Source organism: Molossus molossus, unplaced genomic scaffold, assembly GCF_014108415.1.
Source record: "Molossus molossus isolate mMolMol1 unplaced genomic scaffold, mMolMol1.p scaffold_m16_p_3, whole genome shotgun sequence".
Lineage (NCBI taxonomy): Eukaryota > Metazoa > Chordata > Mammalia > Chiroptera > Molossidae > Molossus > Molossus molossus.
Window position 1 is genome coordinate 43,924,256 of NW_023425366.1, and position 27,568 is coordinate 43,951,823.

Below are 27,568 nucleotides of genomic sequence, written 5' to 3' on the forward strand. Positions count from 1 at the left end.
ATACATAGCGGCCACCTAATACATATTCACTGAGTAAATGCATAAATGAAAGGATGATGGGGGTCACTGGCTGCTGGGCTGCCCTTCCTCTTGGCCTATCTTTTCTTAAAATAAAAAGAAAAGAAAAGAAAAGAAACCATTCCTTGTTGTGTTCCTTCAAAAAAAAAAAATTCAAATTAGGCTAAATATCTTTAGCCTCCTCTGACTTTTGTGATCTTCTCTCCCAAGTACCTTTACGCAGCCAATCCAGGATTTCTCTCTCAACCTTGCTACCCAAAAAGGCTTTCTCCTTAATTGTTTACATTTTTCACACATATTCTATAAGACGCTGAGTTGTACACACTCTATTTATATAAGGGTTAAGAAGTATACTAAGTGAGTCCTCTATTTAAAAATTATCATCCTTTTTTTTTCAAGCACAAACTTTAATAGATATTATTTTGTATTTATATAGCGCCTTCTTCAAGAACTTTAGATGCTTTATAGATATTATATCTAATTAATCCCCACAACAACCCTGTGAGGCAGGTATTACTCCCGTTTTACAAGACAGAGAGACTGACGCACAGAAAGGTTAAGTGACTTGCCCAAGGTCACACAGTTAAATTCACTGAACAGCCAGGACCTGAGCACCTTAGCCTCCCAGATCCCAGTTAAATAGCTCATGAGAGAATCTTTAATGAAAAGTATCTTTACAGAAAGTATCAAGAGTAGTATGCTATGAAAATGAGGTCTTTCTACTGCTATCAAGGAAAGAAAAAACCCTACACTGATGGTTACAGGCAACAAGACCCATGTATCACACACTTCCTTTTCCTTCCTGAAGTCACATAACTCCTGTCTTAAGTGATCTTCGAAAGATAAAGTTGCCAAGACAGAAACCATGACTTTGAGGTGATACTTAATTTAGAATATTTACTTTTAGTTATGATAATTTATAGAAATTTTTATTCCAATATACAAAATACGGGACAGCCATCCCAACAATCATGTACATGAAGACAGCCATCAGCCATCATTTACAACTAAAGCCTGCCCCTTATTTCAACCACAGTCAACCAATAGACAACCTCACAGGGCTGTCTATTTGGGTCACTTTTCTTACCATATTTGCATTTCCCCAAAAAAACTAACCCTATAGGTTTTAAAAGCATATTGAGTTTCTAATAAGCTTCCAAACATTTTACTTAGATGTAGCTGCACTAAGAGTAAAAAGTAAATTGAGAACCATCAAACCATCACTCCACAGTCCATCCCCTGGCAAATCATACTATCAAATACAGTGTAGATGTACCTTTATGCAAATGACTTAATCTATCTTTCTTATACATACTATAGCCTGACTCATGTAAAAACTGACTCGGCTTCACTTTACTCTCCCTTCTCTGTGCTGATAATGTCATTATACAATAAACTCCTAGCAGTACCTATCTATTGCCTAGTATATCACTAATATTTCTGTAATTGTCAAAATAATCCTAAAATCTCAATGGTTTAAAACAAAGAGCCCTGGCCAGTTTGGCTCAGTGGTTAGAGAGTTGGCCTGTGGACCAAAGACTTGCCAGTTCGATTCAGGTCAAGGGCATATACCTCAGTTGCATTTGATTCTGGCACTGGTGGGGGTCATGCAGGAGGCGACCAGATGATTAATGTGTCTCTCTCACATCGATGTTTCTCCCCCCTCCCACTCCCTCCCACTCTATCTGAAGATAAATGGAAAAAATATCCTCAGGTGAGGATTTAAAAAAAAATAATTCTAAAATCTTAATGGTTTAAAACAAAATAACAAAGAGCCCTGGCCAGTTTGGTTCAGCAGTTAGAGCACTGGCCCTTGAACAAAAGACAACAAAGATTTACTTTTTGCTCATGCAACATTTTAGGGACTAGGTAAAACAAGAAAGGTTGTTCCCTACTGTCCATGATCAGGGAGGGACATAGGCCACAGAACCTCCAACCACCTGGACTACCTCACAGTAGCAGAGAGAAGGATTTACTACAAACCATTATAAACTTCTTAACAGCTTCTATCTGGAAGTTAACACTTCATTCTATTCATATTTTACTGGTTAAAAGGAAATCACACAGCCATACCTACCTATAAGAGAGTAGGGAAGTATAATTTTACCATGTGGACAAAACAACGAGAAATATTGCTGAACCGTACTGATAACGACCACAAATTACTACTACTAATATTCTTCTTGGACTAGAGAATAATTCTGATTCTGATTCTTTCACATTAACAGCAGTTTTCTTCTCTAGTAGGAGGAACTACAAATGATTTTTTTCTTCTCTATACTTTTATAGAGTTTCAATTTTTTGCAATGTACATATATACATTATTTTTCTAGTACAATTAAAAATAAATTTTTTAAAATAATGACATCAAACTATATCAAGGGTTACTAACACATAACCCACAGGCTAAAATCACGGTAAAAATCTAAGCTACAAGCTATAGTAATTACAGTCTATATCCAAGGCAGAATTATTAGTTTGTTTGGTTTTTCTAACGTTGATAAGATAGCAATCATGTTTAACTTCAACCTAGGATATAACTAAACTACACTGTCATAAATTTCTCATTTAGTTAGGCATTGAGGAGGGTAACAACCCACACTGTGGTATTTATGTAGAGACAGTACAGTGCCCTTCATAAAGGTAGAAGGGTCCATCCTCCATTCACAAAAAATTATTTCTAAAATATATATTTCTAGATAGTTTTCTATAAAGATAATGTGATATATATGTATAACAGAATAAAAGGCCAAAAAATGAATGTTGAAATACAGACAGCTCCCTTTTCTCCCATATTATTTCTTGGCTAACATTAAGTTAATGTCATCTATAATAATGCTAAACGGTCCTATATTAGTTTTCTGGCAAATGTACATATTACATATTTATTTAACTCAAAGATTAACAAAACCTTAAGAAACCTACCCTTTCCCTACAAGAAAATATTTTATAATCATGTTTCATTTTAAAGCTTTCCAGTCTAAAATCTGGGTACCCTTGCTTTTTTTGGTAGATAAATTATTTCAAACATGTTCCACTTGACATACAGCATGAATACCTTAAAAGAAATAGTGCTACTGATCTGAAAAAAAAAATGACAACTTTAAACTATTTATTTAGAGAAAATTCTGTTATCAAAAAGAGTAAACTTATAGATCTTATGTTTGTAAAATAATTGTTAAAATGTTAACATTAATACTTCCAAATGTAGTATCCCACAGTAATAACTCATTTTAAAATATAAAATGAAGTTTTAAAAGTATGCAGGAAACTACAAAAACTCAACAAGACCTTTAAGCTTATTTAAAAAGAAAACAAGTAGTTATCACAAGCTACAAACACTTGCTTCTGATACCAGTAAATAAAAACATGCTGACACTCAAATTACTTAACTATATTTTCATTATTGGTCTATTAATTTATTTTATTAATGGCTTTAGGCAAATGAATTTTCTTATTTCTTTGAATAGGTTAGTATGTTTTTCTCAGGTGTCTTAAAGCTCTTCATATATAAATATTAAATATAAACATCTCAAAAGATGAAATAAAATTAGTACCTAAGAATGAGCTAGTTTATACTTATAAGACTACTGGCCTTAATAGAAACAGAATACTGCTTGAAATTTTATAATTTTAAAAATCAAGTAGAAAGAATTTTTTTCTCTATGACATTTATATTCTGTGAACAATTTTATTTTATTTATTTCTTTTTAAATTCGCTGTTATTTTTAAAGATTTTTAAAATTGATTTTTAGAGAGGGAGAGAGAAACATCGATGTGAGAGTGAAACATCAATCAGCTGCCTCCTCCAATTGATGTTTCTCTCTTACATCCATGTTTCTCTCTCTCTTCCTCTCTAAAAAAAAATCAATAAAAACTATTTAAAAAAACATTTTTTAAATGCCTCCTACATGCCCCCTACCAGGGATTAAGCCTACAAACCTAGGTAAGTGCCCTGAACAGAAATCTAACTGGCAACCTTTTGTTGCACAGGACGATGCCCAAACAACTGAGCTACACAGGACAAGGCCTGTGAACAATTTTAAATCTTAAATATATACATATATATTTTCCTACCTAGGTCTGTTACTTGTCGATCAAAAGGGCAACGGATTGCTCTTCCATGAAGAGGCAGGCGGGTGAGACAGTCATGACAGACTGTGTGGCCACAAAGCAGAAGGCGAGGAACTTTGTCTCCTTGCAAAGAAAAGACATCTTCACAAACTCCACACTCCAGCACCTAATATTTAGGAAGTAAACAGTGGTCTTTAAATTATTTTAAAAGCATGCATATTTTAGTTTTTTAAAAAGCCGATCTAATATATTGAATAAATCTTGTTAAATTACTTTATTCCTCCATGGTAAAAAAAACTGTCTAGGTTGTAAAACTTTAAATCACCTTTTATCATTTCATCTAATAGACCCTGTCAAAATTACTCCAAGTGAAATCTCCTTCAAATGTTAAGTGTTAGGGATTAAGGTAATGTTGTAAATTAACATCATCTTTATCTTTTCAATCTTATGACTTGATTCATTATATCTGAATCTGTAACCATATATAATTCTCCCAAGCACGGGTTTTTAAACCATTTCTCTGTAAATACCTAACCTCCAAAACAGCTATCATTGATTTGGAGAAAATAATTTGGAATATGTACTAGGATGACAATTTACCTTTCTAAATAATAAAGGAAGAACGTGTTAAGAAAAGATTATGCCCTGGACAATCTGGCTCAGCAGTTAGAGCATTGGCCTGCAGACCAGTGAGTCCCGGCTTCAGTTCCCGCTAAGGGGAACTTACCTCGGTTACAGTTTGTCCCTGCCCCGGGTTGGTTGGAGTCATGTGGGTGGCAACCAGTCGATGTGTCTCTCTCACATGGATGTTTCTCTCTCACATCGATGTTTCATTCTCTCTTCCCCCTTCTCTCCCTCCCGCTTTATCTGAAGATAAATGCAAAAATGTTCTCAGGTGAGGATTAAAAAAAAAAGATTGTAAGTAATTTTAAAGTATCTTCTAGTATCCATTTACAAGCATCATATAATGTAAAGGCAAGAAAACAATCACCTTTGACTTAAATTTCAATTCCTTTATTCTTAATTAATAAATATGCCTCTGAATTAGAAAATATTTTTTCTATCTAGTTCCAATTACAAGTACTTGATTTGCCCGAGGCCATGTAGTCAGTCAAAAGAAAGGCAACAAGAATTGGCATATTCTGAATCCCAGGCCCATAAGTTTATGTTTTATAATTAGTCAACAAACTGTATTTATATTAATGAAAGATTTTTGGTACTTTTATTTAATATATCGGAAGTGTTTCACAATTTTAGTTAATTTAAAAAATATATCCACACTGAACTGTTGAATTGTACCACAAACTCCTACACCTGCTACAATCTGGTCCCTGTCCTATTGCTTCACTCCCACCCCCTTTCAGACTGTATTCTCTAACTATATCAAACAGCTTGTAGTTCCCAGAGCATGACAAACTGGTTTTGATCCTTTCTTTCACTAATACTGAGGAAATAGCTAAACAAACGCTTCTCTAGTGCTCCCTTTTTTACATTAATAAACCAACAAGCCCTGGCGGGTTTGGCTCAGAGGTTAGAGCATCAGCCCACGGACCAGAGAGCCCCGGGTTCGGTTCCCACTAAGGGCATATACCTCAGTTGCAGTTTGTCAACGGCCCGGTTGGGGTCGTGTGGGTGGGAACCAGTACATGTGTCTCTCTCGCATGAAGGTTTCTCTCTCTCTTTCTCCCCCCCCCCCTCCCTCCTGCTCTATCTGAAATAACTGCCCCAAGTCCTAGGGTAAGGATAAATAAAAATAAAATAATAAATAAACCAGCAAATTCCTAAACACTTTCTCTCTCAGGACTACCCGCAGCTCAATTCAACCAAAAACACCATAGTATCCCTTGGGCCCTCAGGTATCATGAAAAAGTGTCTATTTCTTTTTGTTGTTGTTGTTAATCCTCACCCTAGGGTATTTTTCCACTGGTGTTTAGATGGAGTGCAAGGGAGGGAGGGAGAGAGAAACATCAGTGTGAGGGATAGAACCTGCAACCCAGGTTTGTGCCCTTGACCAGGAATCAAACCTGTGACCCTTCGGTCCCTGGGCCCATGTTCTAACTGCTGAGCCAATCCAGCCAGGATATAAGTGTGTCTATCTTAACACCCAAAATACTTTAATACCTTTATTGGCTTTCCAGCCTATCTTTCCTGTTAGAACAGAAAGCTCTCAGGAACAGGGCATTCCAAACACCAACAGCTATGGGTTTATATAAATAAAGTTCAACAAAGTAAACATTTAAAAATGGTTTGGCCACCCTCAACAAATACCCAATACAAGGTAAAAAATAGGAAACCCAGAGTGGAAATCAGACTTAATCCACGAAAATTTTTAATCTTAACTCTAAAATTAGTTTGGACTTACTGCTTGAAATGCAAACATCTTTCACTGAAAATAAACAGGTAAATCTGTTAATTGGCTTGCATCCCATTTCTGGTTGCTGTGATATCCCATTGACTGATATAGCTTCTCTGGAAGGCAATTTGGCAATGACTATCAAAAATTAGAACAGCTAAACAATTCTGCTTTCAGGAATTTACCCTACAAATATATCACATATGTGTAAGGAGATCTATATGTTAATCTTTATAATACCATTTACATTAGCAAAAGATTGGAAACATTGTACACATCAACACAAGACTGGAAAAAAATTATGGTACATTAATATACTGCAAAACTATTTAGTCTAGTGAGGAAGAGCTAGGAAACAGCTGCACAAAAGTTATATATATTATATACACATACACATTCACTTCAATTTATCTTGTATTTTTTAAATGCAGGAAAAAGCTTTCACTTAAGTATTGAATTTGATTAAAGAAATATTCACCAGAGAATTAGATATTATAAAATAAATGCATCATTTTTTTTACAAATGTTCTCACTAATGTGACACAATAAGTTTTGTTTATGCCAATAAACTCTAAAGAACCAAATTAAAATTTTACTTAGTTTATTTATATCTTTATATCGCTGGCCTTATTACGCTGCCACTACAGGTTTTTTAAAAGAACACTAGTAAAAGTCCACTGATAGGAAACTAAACATGGGTCCAAAAAAGTTACTAGACTATTTTGCATCAACTCAGTAAATAATAGAGTAAGAAATTCTTTCTTCAGTATTTATGAACAGGAATTTTGGCTAATAATATAAGATAAATTAAGTCCTAGATAGAATAGCTCTTAATTTTATAAACTTCACAAATATGTCAAAGAGAACTTTATTACATGTACTTACTACATGTAAATCAAATTTTAATTAACCAGTCCATACTTTAAAAGGACTAAGAAGGCTCACGTTCAAAAGAAACTTTCCTGATTCTTTTCTGAATGTAAATAATTTCACAATTTTGGATTTTTATCTTTGTTTTCCTAATGACAAAACCATGCCATCACCAACCTGCTCATTAAACAAGAGGCCAGTTTACATAATATTAGCATTATTATACTTCAACTCTTATTTTCCAGTTAATACTCCTTGCTTTCATCTATGAAAATGAACTTTTGTATTAAATTTTATGCCACCATTTGTTGTCTTACAAATTATGGCATGAGGCTCTTGCCAAAAAGGACTGTTCAACTGCACAGCTCAGGCACATTTTACATGTAAAGATTAAAATGAATAAAGTGAGCCTCTAATATGTCAAACTGTGTACTATAACAAACTTGAGTTGCATCAGGCTTTGGTATATTTTTGAGATTTTAAGGCAAACAGGGTAACAAAAGTAATACAACAATAATATGCATTCCAAATACAACTTCTTAATTCAAGTTAATTCACAAAATAATCTTCAGGTATTCCCTCCTTAGCAAAAACACAATTCAATAAATAAAATCCCAACCATACAACATGCCTAATGAGGTCTCCTCTGTATCTTCCATATGCTGTGTATTTTCAGAATAACTTCATTAATATATAAAGGTCAGATGAATCGACAACCACCAATACTGATTGATAATACAGTTGGAAACAGAAATGTATTATTTGTTGTCATATAACATTAGGTGAAAAATCATAGGTGGCTATTATTAAAGATTAAACATACTTCAGATATTATCAGGTCGAGTGGTTCTCCAACATGGTTGCACATTAAAAATCACTCTTGGGAATGTAAAAAAAGTACTGGTATCAACTTAGAACTGGGGAGAAGGGCTGCATCCGTTTTTGTAGTTTTTTTGTTTTTAAACGTCCTCAGTGATTCTAGTATGTAGCCAGGAATAAGAATTATCAATATCCAAGATTACCAATAATCCTGAAGGTATTTTACAAATTATTATGATCCGCTCCCCCTTCCAAATTTTTCCATATACATAGTGGAAGGGAAAAATGAATCCCATTCTATTTTAATTGACTTTTTAGTAAAGGCGACTTGGAGCATTTACACAGGGTAGAATTTCAAACTTCAAGCACAAGGCAATTCATAGACTCTAGTGTTAATATCCAGCTATGCTGCTGCTGGAGACTCTTAAAACTGCCGACAGACTATACAATCGAGAGAGGAAGGGGCAGATCACCCAATAATTGATGTCTGATCACAGAAGCAATGCAATTGGGAAAACCAAACTTTAAAGCCAGTCACCCCTGGCTCTGCCACACACTGTGCTAACCTGAACCTGAGTTTCCTCACCTGTAAAACGGGAATTAACATCTACCTCATAAGTAGCTATTAGTGAGTTAAAATGTCTAACACAGTACCTGGCGATAATAATGGCTAGATTTAATAAAAATAAACGAATTAATGCTTGTTGAGTTGAACTAAAAGCAGAAGACCTAGGGGAAGAACAGCCCAAATCTCGCTCACAGACCCATAAGCTTCTTTTCACAAATGTCCCCATGGGTGATGCCAAGCAGAGGACCGGCAAGAGGAGCCCCGGCCACTTCAGGCCTGCGGGATAAAAGTCGCGGAGGAGAGGGCACGGCTTGTAAAGCCAAGAGGGGCCCAGAGGCCGCGCATCCCGCCCAAAGAAGCCAGGGCCGCGAAGCTGCAGCCAGATCTCCGGGATGAACCGACGGCAGGCCAGCGCTGGAGAACAAGAACGCAGGCCCCTCACCTTCACCACGGCCGTAACCCGGCTGCCCTGACGGCCACTGTCTAGTCCCGCTCCAGGCTTGTTTACAACCAGGGCAGCCATCCTTGCAGGAGCGGCGCTGCAGAAGCACCGGCGAGGGCCTTCAACAGAGGGGCGGGGGAGAACCACCTACCCAGACGCCCCGGCGCCCGCCACTGGTGCACAGGCGCAATACCATGCGGTGGGGGCTGTTCCCACGACCTCCGCGTTCCTCTTCCCGCCCCTCATTAGATGGCTGCACATCCTTGCGCACGACGCTTCATTTTTATTATTAAGGACTCCGCAAGTGATGGAAGGAATAAAGTTAAGAAACCAAGTAAAGCTAAAACAGAACTAAAGTTTAGGGATGAAACTCTAGCTCCAGAGACAAGATATTGCCCCCAGTTGCGAAAAGAACGGGGGCAAGGAGGGACTACATCTCCCTGCATGCAATGCGGTTTTGTGTAAACTACAAGTCCCAGCATACCACATCGGTATCTTTTACTCCGCAAGGTCGTAATTTAGGGGCCCATGTATTGTTCCGACGAGTGGTGTCTTGGAGTCGTGATGTTTGATTGCGGTTAGAACGCAGAGTATTTTATGTATCGATCTCTAAGAGGCCAGAGGGGGCCTTGGTAAAAAGAAGCCGCTGGGTCCGTAAAGGACGTGGTAAGAAGAGAATTTAAGACACTACCGGAAGGGAGTAACTATCGGCAGTTGTTTGACGCCTTGTCTTCCCGAAAAGTGCGTTTTTCTGTTCGCTTCCGTGTTGGATTGAACCTTCTCAGCCCCCGTAGGCTTTGAGTCGACGGGTCAAAATGGAAGTAAATCCCCCCAAACAGGAGCACCTGCTGGCCCTGAAAGGTAAACTTTTGCGAATCTGACTTCCCTTAATCTGTTTTCTCCCCTTCTCTGTTTAGTTCTCCAAACCTTTGCCACTCAGACCTGGTCTGTGGGAGGTAGGCCTCGTCCTTCTTACACTGTCAGTGCGCTCCCTGCTGCTCTCCCTTGGCGCCGAGCGGCAGGAAGCAGTTCCAACTCTGATTTTTTTAGGTTTGAGACCCTCCCTCTAGAGCAGAATAGGTAGATACCTGGTAAATCACTCACTCGGTTATGTGCTGCTGCAGTCACCAGACAGATGTTAGCCGCAGAAGCTGGCGTCCCTACCCAACCCGGGGAGAGCCCTGCGTGTGAACCGAGATGCTGACAGCCGACGTGGTGTGCTTTGCTCCGTGGTCCCTTCCCGCGGCACTGACAAAGAGACTTCAGCCTCATCTGTCAAATTAACCCTGTATTGCACAATAGAGTTCGAAATACACAGTGCTAACATATAATTTAGGTTTGTTAGAACCTACTGTAGTTTACTTCAGAGTATTGTGTATATGGGAAAATTCATGTCAACTTTAATTTTCTGTGCACAGCAGTCAATTTGAGTATGTTTGATAATTAGATCATAATTTGGGGAAAAACAGGGTAGAGGGTCTCTGGAATTCCTGTTGTTTTCTAAAAAATTTACTTTAAATGCTTTCAGCTTTATGTCATTTTTTTTTTCTATACCACAAACGTACTTTTTATTTCTTGGATGCCCTACCTTCTTGGGCTGAGCTGAGAAAATAATCAATAGACATTTGAATTCAGTTGCATTGCACTTCCTTGTGGTGTCCATTTTGAGGGACCTTCCCTTCCCCCACCTTAGCGATTATGTAGTCAACAAATATTCCAGAAGCTCGCCAGTCCCAGTTGTAGCATAAAACCATATACTGATGGCTGGGCTTAACAGGATTGTCTCTGACTGTAGAATTAAGGAAGTGCAATATTAAGTAATATAGCAAAAGGACCAGTAAGCTTAGCTTGAGCAAATGAGATGGACTGAAATGGGTTATTCCTGAAGAAAAAGATGAAGAAAAGGTTAAGAAACGTTTCCAAGATCACAAAGCTAAGAAGTTATTGAGGCAATATTTCAACACAAGGCCTTCCTCCACCTTTCAAGACTTTATAAGTTTAGACAATACTGAAAGAATTCTCAGTGCCATATCATACAGTGTGAAAGTAAAGGGGAACAAAATAAAAGCATTCATGCTTGAAAGAATGTGCTATCTATATTTAGATCCACATTAAAAATTATGGATATTAAGGACCTTTGTCATTTATGAGTTTAAGAGTTGTCAAATCTGTTAGTTGGCGGACATTAACAGTAGGTGAAAATAATCAGGAAGAGATTACTTCTTTTGACTATTCAGAAACAGTGGCCAAATGAGTATTGTGACATCATGCCAGGAGTCCCCACTACTGTTATCCTGAGAGTGGGAGAATCTTCATCAAGTACTTCTTTAATGATTTGGGGGAGAAGGGATTTAACCTCTTTTTTTTTTTTTCAATGCAAGTTATGAAAGAACCTGCAATTACGGCTTTTGCAGCTTTGGACCTGGTTAGGAAACCTAACTTGCAGATCTTGGAAGGCTTCATTCTTGAGCCTGTGTACTATGTGCTGGAACTTATTATCAGTGCTTAATTTGGGGCAATTTGAGGACTTCTTTGTTATAAGAAGAAAAAAAATAAGGGTAGAGCCTTCTTGTTTTCCTCCAAATTGGAATTCAGGAGCCATGGTACTAAAGTCGATACTGCTTAAGTGCCCTAATTTTACAGAGGAAACTGTCACAAAACCAGTTTCTAGCTTGGTTAAAATGCAAACTTAAACCATTTTTATGTTTTAGTTTTTACTACTGAGATGTCTCAAAATGTTAAACATTATTACATTTTTATTATATTTATATGAATCTAGTATTTTAAGAACCACTAATTTTTCTTTGTTTCTTATATTGTCTTAATATTATTATTAAGACACTAATATATTAATATAATTACTTCCAAATCCTTTATTATCTGTTGAATTAAACTTGTTGACTACTAGCATTTTTAGGCTACAAGTGATCTTATAGGGCATCTAATCCAGATCCATTATTTTGGCGAGAGAAAGGATTTCCAATTTTGTGGATTATGTTCACATTTACCAATAGCACTTTGGTGAACTAGTATATTGGGATTGGTTTTTGTTTTTCCTTTTCTCCCTGCCTATTTGTATGTAGGCTATTCCTACCATGTCTTATTCTTTGCAATACTTCCACTTTAGGTCCTGTTTCCCTCCGATTTGGAAAGAGACAATCTTGTAATTATAAATCACATTCTAGCTCTGAGGAGCTCAGCTAAGAAATTTTCTCTTCATTAAGAGTAACTGGATTACTGCAGAATGACTACAGAAGTAATATTACATTATCGAGCATATGAGAGTGATCCCACACAACTGCTAAAAATTGCAGAGAAAGCAATTCAAGACTTTCCTACACGTCCACTATCGAGATTCATTCCTTGGTTTCCACATGATGGGTCCAAACTTCCACTCAAACCTAAAAGATCACCACCTATGATTTCTGAAGAGGCAGCTGAAGATGTGAAACAGTACTTAACTATTTCAGAACATGATGTTAAATTACAGAGTTATGATTGCACAGTAGGTCTATTGGAGTTTCAACCTAATTTGAAAGAAAGGAAGCACTTAATCCGGTCCCACACACTGAATGAACAGACTGCCTCTGGAAATCTGGATAAACAATCAGAAAAAGGAAAACTGCACAAGAGGAGGTCTTGGAGTGTTTCACTTCCCAGCAGAAATTGTACTGAAAATATTTTTCCTTTGTCTAAAAAATTGCAAGATAGTTTAAAGGCACTAAATTTACACTCATTTTATAGAGCAAGATGGACAATAGAACACACTATTTGTAACAACCAGACTCTGGAAGACATTTGGGTAAAACTCAATCGAATTATCAGACACAATGAACTTCCATCTTGTAATGCTACAATTCAGAGACATTTGGGCCAGATATGGGTGTTCTGTGATATTATGTACTGTGAATATGTGGGCACTCTCCTTAAAAGAAGATTAGCTCTTACAGGGAAAATGAATTTATTTGTGCATAAATATGGTGTTATTTTTAGTATGTAATGAATTCCACTGATTGTTAAAAAGAAGACTATTCTGAATGAACAGTGTATGCTGAAATAATGAGATGAATAAATTTTTTTACTGGTTTTTAAATATTTTTTTTTATCTTCACCTGAGGACATTTCTGCATTTATCTTCAGATAGAACGGGAGGGAGAGGGGGGGGAGAGAGAGAGAGAAACATCAATGCGAGAGAGACACATTGACTGGCTGCCACCCACACGACCCCAACTGGGGCCAGGGACAAACTGCAACTGAGGTATGTGCACCCAGCAGGAACCGAACCCGGAACTCTCTGGTCCGCGGGCCGACGCTCCAACTGCTGAGCCAAACTGGCCAGGGCTGGTTTTTAAATGTAATGGCTTAATTTTTTTATTTGAATCTTCGCTAATATAGCCTACTTTTAACATTGTGAAAAAATAATTGTGAAGTAATATGTGTTCAGTTTGTATCCCAGGAATAAATATCAGGTGAATTTGTAGGCCTATTATTTAAGTCATGAATTTTCTGGGTTCTACTTTTAACAGCCATCATTTAAATGAATTGTGACAGATTATTATTTATACTGAATTTAGAGGTAAAATGTTCCCTTCCTTTTGCCCTGTTATTTTTCCAGTGGTTGAGTTAGATATTCCCATGAATTACAGTGAATAGTTTGGATTTCGGTGAAACCTTTAAATCTAGTTTTACAGTATTTTATGTTTACTCGTCTAAAGTGTAATTAAAAAAATAAAATAAAACTAAACCAGTTCTATTGGGAATGCTATTCAAGTGGTGTGAAGGAAGTTTAAATTGGGATACCAGCTAAATTCTGCTGATGTTTTCCAAAGATATGTAATAGATAATAGTTGATGTGTTGTCTTGAAACAGAGGTATAAAACAAAATATATAATTTGCCTAAGACTGTAATGTATCTTTAAGGCTATATAATCTGTTTTGAAAAGAAGTATCAAATGTGATAAGAAATCAACTTATTCTTTATTCTAGTACAAGTGATTCCATCTTCATGACTGTTGATACTGGTCACTAGTTGGCTGGTTCTTGGAGTCATTGTTGGTTTCCCATAAATGTTATCAATTGGGATTACACCTCAATCCTAAAAATAACCAAATTGATTATAGATAAAAGTTTTATAAGAGGAAGTATTACGTTTTTAACAAATTTAAATGCCTTCTATGAGCTAGGTGCTATAATGTAGTAGAAAAGGAGACACACATGGTCCCTGCCCTCACAGAGCTTCCATGGAGTTACTGCTATTAAGTAGTAAAGTCAAACTCTTGGGGGAAAAATAGTAACACTGTACTCATTAGCTAGGCAGAGATAACGTTTGCCTTGTGGCATAGTGCCTGGCATGGTAAGGGCTCCATGATACATGGTAAATGTGCCCTTTGGATTCTTCACAGGCATATGATGCTTAAAGTCTGAGGAGTCTACTACTTTTTAACTGAAGAGGTAATCTTTTCCAATTAGGTTTTACTCTTTTCAAACATTGTTTTGTTTTTAACTATTTTTAGTACCATTGTATTGTCTCAAATTGAGACTGCTGTGTAGAAAATAGTCATCATGAATGCTTCCAAAAGTCTTTAAATGAAAAATCACCTAGTATAGAGGGAGTTTCCAAGGTAACTTCTTCAGTAATGACTTCCTGTTTTGTTCATTAATCTTACTTTTCAACCCAAGACTGCTGGAGAAACCTCAAGAAGTCATTCAGTATTTCTAGCGAACTTATAAACAAGAGGTGGTTAATATGATTAGGCAAAAATAAATGGTAACTGATTTTTATTGTTCAGGTCTTATTTACTGTACGGTTGCTAGCTACAAGGGTTAAAAGCTAGGTACTCATGCCCTGGCTGGTATGGCTTAGTTGGTTGAGCATCATCCCATGCACTGATTTCAATTCAGGGCTGCCTATGTTGCCAGCTCAATCCTGGTGGTAGGCATGCAGGAGGCAGCTGATCAATGTTTCTCTCTTTCTCTTTCTCTCCTCCCCCAACCCTCCCCCTTCCTTTCTCTCTAAAAATCAATTTTTTTTTAATATTTTTTTAAAATTAGGTACTCATAAGACAGTCACTTAAAAATAACACTTTTTCTATGATATTTTTATTACTTTTTATTTTTTTATTAATTTATTTTTTATTACTTAATTTTTGTTACAGATGTTTCTCCTTTTTCCCCCACTGATTCCCCCATCCCCCTCCCTCCCTGCCCTGTCCCCAGTTTGTTGTCCATGTCCACTGTTCATGCATACATGCATATAAGTTCTGTGGTCTGTCTCTCCCCCCCACCCCCTCTTCTGGGGATTGTCAGTCTGTACCCCATTTCCACGTCTCTGGGACTACCCTATTCCTCAGACTGTTATGTTCATTATATTCCACAAATAAGTGAGATCATATGATACTTGTCTTTCTCTGTTTGGCTTGTTTCATTTAGGATGATACTTTTCAGGTCCCTCCATGTAGTCTCAAAGGATAAGAGATCTTTCTTTCTTACAGCTGCGTAGTACTCCATTGTGTATATGTACCACAGCTTTTGTATCCATTCGTCTACTGATGGACACTTGGACTGTTTCCAGATCTTAGCTATTGTAAATAGTGCTGCTATGAACATGGGGGTACATATATTCTTTCTGATTGGTGTTTCAGGCTTCTTAGGGTATATTCCTAGAAGATGGATCACTGGGTCAAATGGAAGTTCAATTTTTAATTTTTTGAGGTAACACCATATTGTTTTCCATAGTGGCTGCACCAGTCTGCATTCCCACCAGCAGTGTGAGAGTGTGGAGAAAGGGGGACTCTAGTACACTGCTGGTGGGAATGCAGACTGGTGCAACCACTGTGGAAACAATATGGTGTTTTTATTACTTTTAAATGATTGTATACAGAGCTGAAAATACAAGAAACAGTCTGGCATCATGGGATTCTTATGAAGAGTAGCTTTTTAATCCAAGAATCGCACATTAAAAAGAGTTTCTTTGTCTTAATATGTGGCAGATTTGAATTTTTCTAATTTGCTCTATAACTTGCTTTCTAACTATTTGTGAAACAATGAAAAGGTAATTCAGAAGAGGGAAACTGAAGATTAAGTTTTATTGCAAATATTGTCATAATCTTAAAGGAAGGAGGGGGAGATTCATTTCTTTTCTACTTCGACAGTACGTAAGAAGTAATCAAGGTCTAAGAATTTAGAATCCATGGCTACTTTTAGTATTTAGAACCTTAGGACTCATGATTCTATTGCAAGCTAATAGTAGGGCTCAGTAGTATTTCTGGGTTCTGCTCTTAACATAGACACGGAAATTAACTGGGGGAAACCAAGGCATATGCAGGAAGATGTATATGTGAGTGTATTTGGTAAAATACTATCCATTTACTTTCCAAGGAGGTAGCAACAGTACCATAATTTTATTTTTTCCTGTTGACCCATCTACCTTCAAATAAATGTTAAGTCAGATTCAAAGAATAAAGATGAGAAGGGCATCAGATGAATTTAACTTAATTTGCCAACCTATCAAATAACTTAAAGACCACTTTTTGAAAATTTTCAAGATGAGCTCCTGCATAATGATTCACTTTGATTTAATCTGCTCAAAATGGCCAAAACGAAATAAAAAATTCACAAACTTGAGTGCCTTCAGGGACTAGATAGGTAGGACTGTAGAATGTGGCAAGGACTCTGAACCTGGAGAAGATTCTACTTAATATATATATATATATATATATATATATATATTTTTTTTTTTTTTTTTTTTTTTTTTTGATGTGTGGCCAAGCAAAATTTATGTGCAAATTGCAGCCCAGGTTATCATCACTTTGTAACCTCAGGCCTATCTTTTTCTTAATTTATTATATTATAATGAAACTTGAATTTCATTAGTAAATGAAATGTCTGTTTTGTGAGATCCACTGGAAGTGTCTCTATACATGGTACTATGTGAATATTTGGCACTCAACTAAAAATCACTTTGTTTTTTGCTCTAATTTTTTGTCCAAGAACCTACTTTAACATTCAAGACTGAATACAAAATTACTGTTTTCTAACCAGTGCTTTATTATAGTTCCGAAACCTTGCTTTAGTTGGTATTTGCTCTTTTCCAACTAACATTATTATGTGTAATTTTTAAGGTCCATTAGTGCACTATAAGACAGTATTTAATTTTAAATGTATATTTGATATGGGCATACTTTTGATTGTCTTTCAAGAAATGAGATAGTTGTATGTTAATAACTTGGCTTTCTCAGTTTGTGTTTAAGAACCTGAAAAAATGACAGATTATGTTTTATTTTACTTTATTTTTTTAAAATATTTTTACTGATTTTTTTAGAGAGAGAGAAACATCAATGTGAGAGAAAATCATTGATTGGCTGCCTACTGCACGAACCCTGCCCAGAAATTGAACCCGCAACCTTTTGATGGGACACCGACCAACCAACTGGGCCACTCTGGCCAGGGCAAATTGTGCTTTATTTAATTTGAGTCCACAAGATGGTATTTCTTACCAACTGTTACCTCTACTGCTGATTTTTATTCTCTTTGGAAAATATGAAGAAAACAATTACTTTTAATGCCAGTTTGAGATCTTTTTTTTTTTACTTTTTTAATAATTAAAAACTATTAAATTACAGTTGACGTACAACATTATATTCGTTTCAGGTGTGCAGCACAGTGGTTAGACATTTATATAACTTATGAAGTGGGATCTTTTTATCTTTAATGGAAAGGTTGTTCTTTACCTACTCCCTACTGTTTCATCCCCCTAGAAAAACCATAGAATCGGCAAAAAACTAAACTTTATAGGACTTTTGTACATAATCCAAGTTTAAGTATGTAACAAGGAAATAAATTGGCTACACATGTGGGTGAACTTGGTAACGCTTAAAAATAGTGTTCCGGGATTCCCTTGAGAGTGTGTTTGCTTTTTATTTGTTAAGATTTGGTATCTTTGGAAATGAAAAAAATGGGGTAAAAACAGTAAACACCAGTTGGTGTTTATAGTGAGCTTATAATCATAGATTGTGAGAAAAACTGTATTCTGTATATTATTTTCAGAGCACTCTTTTTTTCTTTAAATTTTACCTGAGGATATGATTTCATTGATTTTTGAGAGAAGGAAGGAGGGAAGAGAGAGAGAGACATTGATGACAGGCTGCCTCACATACGCCCCAACTGGAGATCAAACCTGCAACCCAGGTTATGTGCCCTGACCAGGAATCGTACCTGTGACCTTTCAGTTTACGGGTCGACATTCCAACCAACTTAGCCACATTGGCCAGGGCTCAGAGCACCTTTTTATCTCCTTCAAATTGTACTTAATTTTAATCTGTTTTTCTAGTTAAAAATAAGAGTGAAGTAGGTCAGAAACACCTCTCCAACTACATCCTCTCTTCCCCCAACACACACACACACACACACACACACACCCCATTGATAATGGTTAATACTCTGTCTGAGATAGAATCCTACTTTGAATTCCTGTGGAATGTTTTATTTTGGAATAGAGTGAAATCACCTGGGTTCAAATCTAGTTCTGCCACACAACTGCTATATAATCTTTTATATGCAAATTAGCTTCTCTAGGTATCTTCTTCTCTGTAAAAAGGGAATAATGATAATACCATCCTAGTAGAGGAGTCATGAGAATTAAATGTGTTAATACTTGTAATGTAGTTTGCATAATGTCCAGCACCAGTAATGCTTAGTAAATATTAACTATTACACGTGACTTCTGAAACTTTAAGGTTAGCATCTGTTGACTTTCAGAAGACGTCTGTTTAATACAACGTTGTTTAACAGACCTCATTCAAACTTACATCTTCAAAATAATGTGTTACTTGAGGAATTTGATGAAGTGCTAATTCTTTCATTCAGCAAAGATCTATACTATGTGCCAGAACCTGTGTCAAATGAGGAGGCCACAAAACTGAACATGATACATAGGAGCATAAACCTCACAGAGCTTGGATAGGAATGCTATAAATACATACATACATACATACATACAGTTCATGATAAATACAAGTACTATGAGAGAAACAGGGTGACCTGTTACTGCTCTCCTGAAAAAGAAGACATTTAAACTGAGACCAGGATGAGAAGACAAACTAAATTTGATGTGCTAGTTAATTAGTGATTAGGTGGTAGATTTTTACATATGTAAAGAAACACCACTTATATTTGAATTAACCATTTAGGTCTATAGTCCTTAAAGCTTTTTTATTTTGCTTTGAATGAACATTTTAAATAGAATGTAAAGAAATAGTCTTCTGTGATTCATTTTCTGAAATATTTTTGTATGATTTTAAATTTTATATTTTTGTCTTTATTTTGATGTCAAATGTCAATCTTGAGAAATAAATGAAAAATTAGAATGTCCTATCTTTGCTAGACTAGTTTCAATAAATACATCAGTTTTTCTATTTTCTGTCTTAATTTTTTATCTATTTGATTCATAAGCAATTTATTTGATATTTGAAATGAATTTGTAAATTAAATTTTATTTTTCCCAGATAGCTAACCAGTTGTCCTACCAGTTGTCTTATAATGTTGATTGTTTTTGCTGTATCCTATTAATTTTTATTAACTGTCTAGTGTATATATCTGTATGGTTTCCAATTAAGCCAATTAGTTGATTATGGACTTAAATGTTTTAATATGTAGTAAGTCGAGTTTTTCCTCATTTTTCCCACTTATTTTCTCATTTTCATTTATTCATTTTACTTTAGACACATTCTGCCATGTTCCAAGAATATATTAGTTTTGGTTGAAATTATATAAAGCTATACATTAACTGATATTTTTATACTTGCTACACAGAATTAATGTTACTTAAAGGGCCACTTTCTGAACTTCCAGTGATCAGTAATTATAATCAAGGAATAAAACTCACAAAAGATCCTTTTGGAATAAAATTATTGTTTTGTATTCAAAATGGTGTATCTAAACTTTTTTTCTTGTCAGGTTACTTTCAATTAATATTTTGTTGATATTATTGACACTGATATCACTCAGGGTTTTTTTTTAAGCCTTGTTCTCCTAATATACCTTAAGCTTTAAATTTTTTTTATTTTTCAGTATTTCTATAATGAGATGCATTATTTTATATTTCATTTTTATAATTCATTGGGTTATAAAAATGCAAAATTATTCTCTTCATGTATATAATTCTTTAATATATATTATATATATTATATGTAATAATCTTAGGAAGTATTTAATATTATATCTAGTTTGGGACGTATTTAGTTATATTTTATATTAGTATAAAATTGATGAATACCACACAAAATTGACTTGGAAATACTAGCCCAAAGCAATATTAATATTTTCTTTTTTCTTCTTTTTGTTTTTGTTTTTTACTCTCATAATTCACAGTGATGCGGTTGACTAAGCCTACTTTATTCACCAATATTCCAGTAACATGTGAAGAGAAAGACTTACCTGGTATGGCACATGCTTTATTCTACTTGCACATAGGGAAAAGTTGACTAGATTTAATTTCCTCCATTACCTTGGAATAAGCCTAGCCTTGCCAATTTTATGCTAACTCTTTGCTGCATCCTTTGTTCCCTGTTTTTCTACCAGTAAGAGTAGGCCATCTTAGTAACAGGTCTTACTCATAATCTATAAGTCAAGATACTATTAATATCCCTTAGCAACAAGAGACTTTTATCTTAGTTTTAGTAATAATACATTTATAGTCCTGATACTATAAAAATTACATTTATCTTCAAATGTTCCATCAATGTATGTATTTGCATTCCCTTTATTTAAATATGTTGGAGCTTTCTATAATATATTTTATATCACATGACCTGTATTTTCCTTTGTTTCTAACATGCATTCTCTGTGAAACCAGAATTTTTTGGCATGTACTAGTTGCAATGAAGATTAGATATTAGATTTTTTAAAAATAACTTTTGTGAGGAGATTATTTTTTTAATCTCTTTCCCAGATATTTCTTTATATAAGTAAACTTATTTATCAGGTAGAGGTTAGAATTTTATGTTTTTCTCTTTCTGTAGGAGATCTCTTTAACCAGCTCATGAGAGAGGATCCTTCAACTGTAAATGGTGCAGAAACTTTAATGCTGGGAGAAATGTTAACTTTACCACAGAATTTCGGGTAAGAATGATATAGTCACATAAAAAAATGCAGCAATACTTTAAAGCCATTATTAATCTAGTTTTCAAAAAATAACTGTGGGCTGGGAAAATGCTCATGATACATCTAAGTGGTAAAAGTTTCATCAAAAAATTTTTTTAATGTTTTTATTGATTTTTTAGAGAGGAAGGTGGAGAGAGATGGAAACATCAACGTGAGATACATCCATCGGCTGCCTCCTGCATGCCCCCTACTGGGGATCAAGTGTGCAACCCGGACATGTGCCCTGAGCAGGAATCAAACCCGGTACATCTCAGTCTATGGCACGATGCTCAATCCACTGAACCACACTGGCCCAGCTGATTCTGGTTTTTAAAAAACTGTAAGATATGTTTGGTTAAGAAAAATAAGATACATACCAAAATATTAATAGTAGTTTCTCAGGTGATGGGATTTTAACTTTTTCCTTTAGATTTTACTATACAGGGTTGAGCAAAAGTAGGTTTACAGTTTTTTATATAGAAAATAATACAATAATTAATAAATAATATAAAAATATTGTTTTATGTATTCACAACTGTAAATCTACTTCTGCTCCTCATTATATTTTTTGATGTCCCTAGATTCCTTTCATTTTAACTGATTTAATACAAATGTCTTTCAGAATCAGCTCTTTTATTCAACTTCACAGCCCTCTCTCAACGTAAGTTATAAGACTTGTCAGCTAATTAGGAACTGTACATTTTTTTATTACTTCTCTTGCTCTTCGCTATTTTATTATTCTACATTATTTTTATGGTAGATGCCCCTGGTTCCATTTTTTTTGCAACTGAGAGAATTGACCTCTAAAGGAATTTTTCAAGTTTTTTTAATTACAGAATGTGGTCATTTACTAGTCTTGAAAACTTGGAAATATATTCATCTAAAAATATGTTTTATAAATATATTTTTAAAAATACTTTACATAATATATACTTATAAATAATATTTTTATAAAATATATTTTATAAAAAATATAAAGTAAAGCCACTAGTCATTACTTTTATTAGAATAACTGAGGAAAATCAATAAATTGGTAAAAAATACTCTGAGATTAATTACTTGGGTCTCTCTTAGATTCAGGTCATAAGTTATTTTTAAAATTGCCTTTTTTTGCCCTAGCCATTTTGGCTCAGCGGTTGGAGCATTGGCCTGCAGTCCAGAGAGAGCCAGGTTCGGTTCATGCTAAGGGCACATACCTCGGTTGCAGTTTGTCCCCAGCCCTGGTTGGGTAGAGTGGGTGGCAACCACTCAATGTGTCCCTTTCACGTCGATGTTTCTCTCTCTCTTTCTCCTTCCCACTCTATCTGAACAAAATATGGAAAAATGTCGTCGGGAGAGGATAAACAAATTAATTAATTAATTAAAAAATAAAATTGCCTTTTTCTATCCTCTTCAATAACAAATCTTAACTCTTAACATGGACATTATTTCAATGACTTATTCCTAAGGAGACTGGCAGTTGGTGCTGAAGTTGAGGGCCATGTTTTATAGATTAAATAAGTACTTTGAATTGTATTAAATAATAAAAGAGCGGCCTCGTGTAAACAAGGAGTGTTGAAGCAGTATTTCACCTGATCTCTGTTCTTTAATAAATTTTTCTCCATTTGAAGTTCTCAGTAGTGTTTACATAAAATATTTGTGATAAAACTTGAATTGATTTCTATGTAAAAATTTATTTTTTTTACAGGAACATATTTTTGGGAGAGACCTTTTCCAGTTATATTAGCGTTCATAATGATAGCAATCAAGTGGTAAAAGATATATTGGTAAAAGTAAGTGGCATTCTTGTTTGGGGTATATTTTTTTAAACAACTTTTCTGTTATGTTTTTGAAACGTAATTAAAATGCATGTTTGATATAGTACTTTTTGTCAGTAACAGCAAGCAATAATTGAACATCTAAAGGTATAGGATAGTAAGCTAAGCATAGAATAATTTTTTGTTATCCTCAAAGTTTGTGATAAGTTGGGTGAGAAAATGTACCAGTCAAAGGTAAATAACAGAATTTTTTTGTTAATAATTTGTGATTAACATGATAAAATTTCAAAGAGGAGGGGAAATGTCTAAATCAGGAAGGCTTATTGAAAGAAAGGGAACACAAGAGGATCTTGAAAGAATGGTAGGATTTAGAGAAAAAGACAAAAGGTTTTTGGAAGTGACATAGGAATACATATTACATTCTTACAGCAATGAACAGAATTCACTTGATAAGAGTAGGTTAAGAATGCAGAGATACCCTGGCCAGTTTGGCTCAGCAGTTGAGTGTTGGCCTGCGGACCAGAGTCCTGGTTTTGGATACTGCTCGGGGCATGTACCACCAAAAAAAAAAAGATTGCAGAGATGTGTGGTAGCTATACAGTGGAGCATCTTGGAAGCTAGGCTATGGTTAAGGTTTTAGCCTTTTTCTTTTTTTTTTAAGGACAGTGAGTGGGCAGTCAGTGGAGAATGTTGAGCAAAGGTATTCACACTATGTTGAAAGACCGATGAAAACATTGTATGGGATGGTTTGTAGGAAATAGACCATTTAGATTTTTGCAGTCATTTAGAAATTAAGACATAGAATATGCCAACTCAATGAAACAACCTGGAATTTATTTACATAGAGAAAGGACATAAAGAACGTAAAAATTCACTGTATATGACGGAGAAGTTTTTGTAAAAGTTGTCTTCAAGTGGTGGGTTTAGGTCACTGGAACATTACCAAAAAGAAAGACCAATTAGGATGAGTTTGAAAATGAGATCAATTATTAGAATAGAAAAGGACCTCAGAGAATTGAAAAGGACCTCAGAAAGCAAATATTCCAAATTTCCTCTATGACTCAATTTCCAGAAATTGGATGCAAATTTTAGCATGCTTGTGTATATGTTTGTCATACTATTGAGGGGTTTCTGCCGTTCATTAGATTAGGGATTGGCAAACCTCAGTCTGTAGGCCAAGTTTGGTCCATTGCCTGTTTTTATTTTCAAATGATTGTATAGAAACACAGCTTATTTTGTGATGTGAAAATTATGTGAAATTCAAATTTCTGTGTCCATAAATAAAGTTTTATTGACACATAGCCACACTCATTTGTTTCTGTATTCCCTGTGGCAGATTTCAAGCTACAACGGCTGAGTTGTGTAGTTACACAGTCTAAATTATTTGCTTCCTGACCTTTTAAAGTTTGCCAACCTCTGCATTCAATTGTGAAAAGGCCTAACGATCAGAACTTTGAGAATGTATACTTTTTTTCTGGCATACAGTTGGCATTCAGCAAATGTTCAGTTTATTTTTATAAGATGAATAATAGATCAACCAAGGCATATAATCTAAGTCCGTATTAAAAAGCGCAAATAATACAATTGCATACTTATAAAATTTATATTTTTTAGCTTTATTTAGTTTTAATTTTTATAAAGGCGTTGGTGTTTGAAATAACTACAGTAACTAATGTTTATTGAACAGTACAGTGTCTACCAAGAATCTTCTTAGTCTCAGAGATCTCGATTTATGATGTACACATAAGCTATTTTTTACATCCCAGTCACTTATGACAACATAGATAGCATAGCATAATAATGGCATGTATTTTTCTTTTTCATGTTTTTAAAAATCAAGTTTTAGATATTAATATTATGGTTTTTCTTCATTTTCAGTGCTTTGTAGCAATACATGGAGCATTCAGAGTACCTGGTACTTAAAGAGGTTATAGAATTCTCCTGTGCTATCATATGGGCTAGTGCTGTTTTCTGGGGGAAGTTACTTGATAGCATTTTCACTTTTGTCCTATGGAGATTAGTGTATCTCCGCTTTCTATCTTTAATGATGTAAATTTTGTAAAACTGTTTTATTCTAGAAAATAATCCATTTTATGTTTACTTTCATATTTATTTATATACAGGTCTTCATAGTAGTCTGAAAATTTCCTCTGTTTCACTGTTATTTTTCCCTGGTCATTTCTGATTTTGCATATTTTTGCTTTCTTTTTCTCTTGATTTAGTTTAGCTAGCTCTTGGTTTATATACTGTTCTTTTTAAAAAAAACAAAAAACAATATTTTATTACTTTATATCTAATGCTTTTTTATTCTCTATCTCATTAAATTTTGCTTTTAACTATCTCTTTGTGTTTCTGATTATTCTTTTTCTACCCTTTTAGCTGGGGATTTAATTTGTTTATTTTTATTCTTAATATTTTCATTGATAAAAGCAATTTTCTTCTGATTCACTGCTTTAGATATATCCTACAGAATCTGATATGTAGCATTTTCATTAAGATTGCCTTTTAAAGAATTATGTAATTTCCTTTGCATTTCCACTTCAAGGGTTGTTTAATAGGTTTTTCAGATAGAAAGCCTTTTGTTTATACTAATAATTTGTCATTTTATTGTGTTGTAATCAGACAGTATTGTTTTGTAATATTTCTATTTATAGAACTTACCAATTTTTTTTGTGACCTAATATTAATTTTTAATGAATAGTTTATGTGTACTTGAGAAGTGGGTGTATTTTCTGTTATTTACCCTATTGATTATTTTGTTACGTCTTTTACATCTTTACTTTTTTTTTGGTCAACTTGATCTGTCTTGTACTGACTGAGTATGGCATGTTAATCTTGTATTATTATTACTGTTTCTACTTGTAGCTCCTTTTATCTCTTACACGTTTTGTTTTATAAAGGCTGTGCTGTTTGGTGTATACATATTTATATTTGTTATTCTCCATTGTGAATTATGGCTTTTAGCACTACAAGTATCCTCCTTTGCTACATGTAATGCTTGTTGGCTTAAATCGAGCTGCGATATCTGTATCACTATTCCGGTTTTCTTACTGTTCTATTTGCCTGGTTGCCTTTGCCCATTTCTTTATTTTTAGCCTTTCTGTATTATTTTGATTTTATTTATGTCTCTTTTATATGACATATGATTGGATCTTGCTTTGTAAGCCAAATGGATTTTTTTTTTTTAAATGAATTTAATCCATTCACATATTGATCAGTTTGATGTGCTTGGTTTCAACTATGTCATATTATTTTATTATTTTAATTTTTTTTAATTTTATGTCACCTTTTATGTTTAAATATTAAGTGCATTATGTTATATCTGCTATGTTTTTATCTTATTAAAAAATTTTGTTTGGTATTTAGGAAGGTTTTTATTCTTGTTCTATTTTTTACCTTTGTATTTCTGCCTTTTATGATGCTATCGCTTCCATTTTATTACTTTGATATTTACTGCAGACATGTTGTATATCTTCCCTCCCCCCCCTTTTTTTTTGCATATTGGTTGGATGGAGATTTCTCAGGTAGATGGCTCAGGACATGCCTATGGGTATAATACTATCTGAGTTCTTACATGTTCATAATGTTTTTCTATGCATAAGGACAGTTTGGCTAGAAATAAAATCTCTTGTTTATATTTCCTGAAAATGCCAAAATCCTTTGTTTACATTTTGTTTTCTGAAAATGCTGCTCCTTTGTTACTTAGCTATATATGTTGTTTCTCAGAAGAATGATGCCAGTCTAATTCTCTTGCCCCGAAAGTTATTTGATAATTTTTTCTGGAGGCGCTGGATTTTTTTCTATAGGTTTCAGAGTTGGGTTTGGATGTGATTTCTCGATACCAAGTAGACCCTTTCAATTTATAGGTTAAGATCTTTTCTTTTCAGAAAGTTCTCATTGTTTATCATTTTACAAACTCTCTATGTAAGCTGGCTCTTCTTTGCCTGCTTTTCTTTAGTTCCCCTTAGTAAATTTCATTCAAATCTATCTTTTCATGGATGTCTTGTAATTTAGTCTTCATTTCTGATATGGTCTTCTATCTTTTTGAGTTCAGTCAAAATGTTTATTTTATTGTTTTAAATTTTTGCCTTAGTTTTGAAATTTCTGATTCAAGGTGTTTTTTTTCATAGGTCCAAATGTGTGGTTTGGTTTTGGTTTTGGTTTAGATGTGAGGGGTATTTTATTCACTTTGAATATTGCATTACAGTTTTTTTTCTGTTTCACACTTGGTTTGGGATGGCACTTTTTATCAGTGAATCATTTAAATTCTCATTTGTTTTCTTTTTTTTTTTTTTTTTATGAATTTTTATTTATTTTTTTGTTACAGATATTTTACCTTTTTACCCCATTGGCACCCCCCCACCCCCCCCACCCCCCTCCACCCTGTCCCCGGCTTAGTTGTCCATGTCCATTGGTCATGCATACATGCATATAAGTTCTGTGGTTTATTTCTTCCCACCCCCCCACTCCCCCACCCCCTCTTCTGAGGGATGTCAGTCTGTGCCCTACTTCCATGTGTCTGGGTCTAC

At 34.8% G+C, this 27,568-nt stretch overlaps 3 protein-coding genes across 17 annotated transcripts in view; 2 read left to right on the forward strand and 1 right to left on the reverse strand.

The window, feature by feature from the left end:
- The window catches only part of TRIM23 (tripartite motif containing 23), a 36,143-nt gene extending 26,857 nt beyond the window's left edge, over window positions 1–9,286 (reverse strand). Inside the window, exons 1-2 of one of the 4 annotated variants that reach the window (XM_036279134.1) lie at window positions 9,145–9,286; window positions 4,096–4,258 (exon numbers count right to left, since the gene is read on the reverse strand). In XM_036279134.1, coding sequence (XP_036135027.1) covers window positions 4,096–4,258; window positions 9,145–9,225 — 244 coding nt within the window. In that variant the 5' untranslated portion in view covers window positions 9,226–9,286. Of the gene's footprint in view, window positions 1–4,095; window positions 4,259–6,454; window positions 6,570–8,138; window positions 8,199–9,144 lie in introns of those variants that run through there. The other 3 variants (XM_036279135.1, XM_036279136.1, XM_036279137.1) reach the window with 3 other exon arrangements.
- Window positions 9,287–9,898: 612 nt separating this feature from the next.
- The window catches only part of TRAPPC13 (trafficking protein particle complex 13), a 42,966-nt gene continuing 25,296 nt past the window's right edge, over window positions 9,899–27,568 (forward strand). For 7 of the 12 annotated variants that reach the window (XM_036278655.1, XM_036278654.1, XM_036278644.1 and 4 more), the window contains exons 1-5: window positions 9,899–10,005; window positions 20,512–20,580; window positions 21,162–21,261; window positions 21,905–21,943; window positions 22,970–23,054. In XM_036278655.1, the coding sequence (XP_036134548.1) occupies window positions 9,960–10,005; window positions 20,512–20,580; window positions 21,162–21,261; window positions 21,905–21,943; window positions 22,970–23,054 (339 nt within the window). In that variant the 5' untranslated portion in view covers window positions 9,899–9,959. Of the gene's footprint in view, window positions 10,006–14,528; window positions 14,596–20,511; window positions 20,581–21,161; window positions 21,262–21,904; window positions 21,944–22,969; window positions 23,055–27,568 lie in introns of those variants that run through there. The other 5 variants (XM_036278650.1, XM_036278653.1, XM_036278652.1 and 2 more) reach the window with 2 other exon arrangements.
- Window positions 9,907–13,159, forward strand: SHLD3 (shieldin complex subunit 3). The gene is made up of 2 exons (XM_036278660.1): window positions 9,907–10,005; window positions 12,272–13,159. Exon 2 carries the CDS (start codon window positions 12,389–12,391, stop codon window positions 13,142–13,144), a length of 756 nt encoding a protein of 251 aa, XP_036134553.1. The 5' UTR covers window positions 9,907–10,005; window positions 12,272–12,388; the 3' UTR covers window positions 13,145–13,159.

Excerpts from the sequence above, each read along its gene's own strand:
- SHLD3 (XM_036278660.1), top strand. The coding sequence starts at position 12,389 with ATGACTACAGAAGTAATATTACATTATCGAGCATATGAGAGTGATCCC.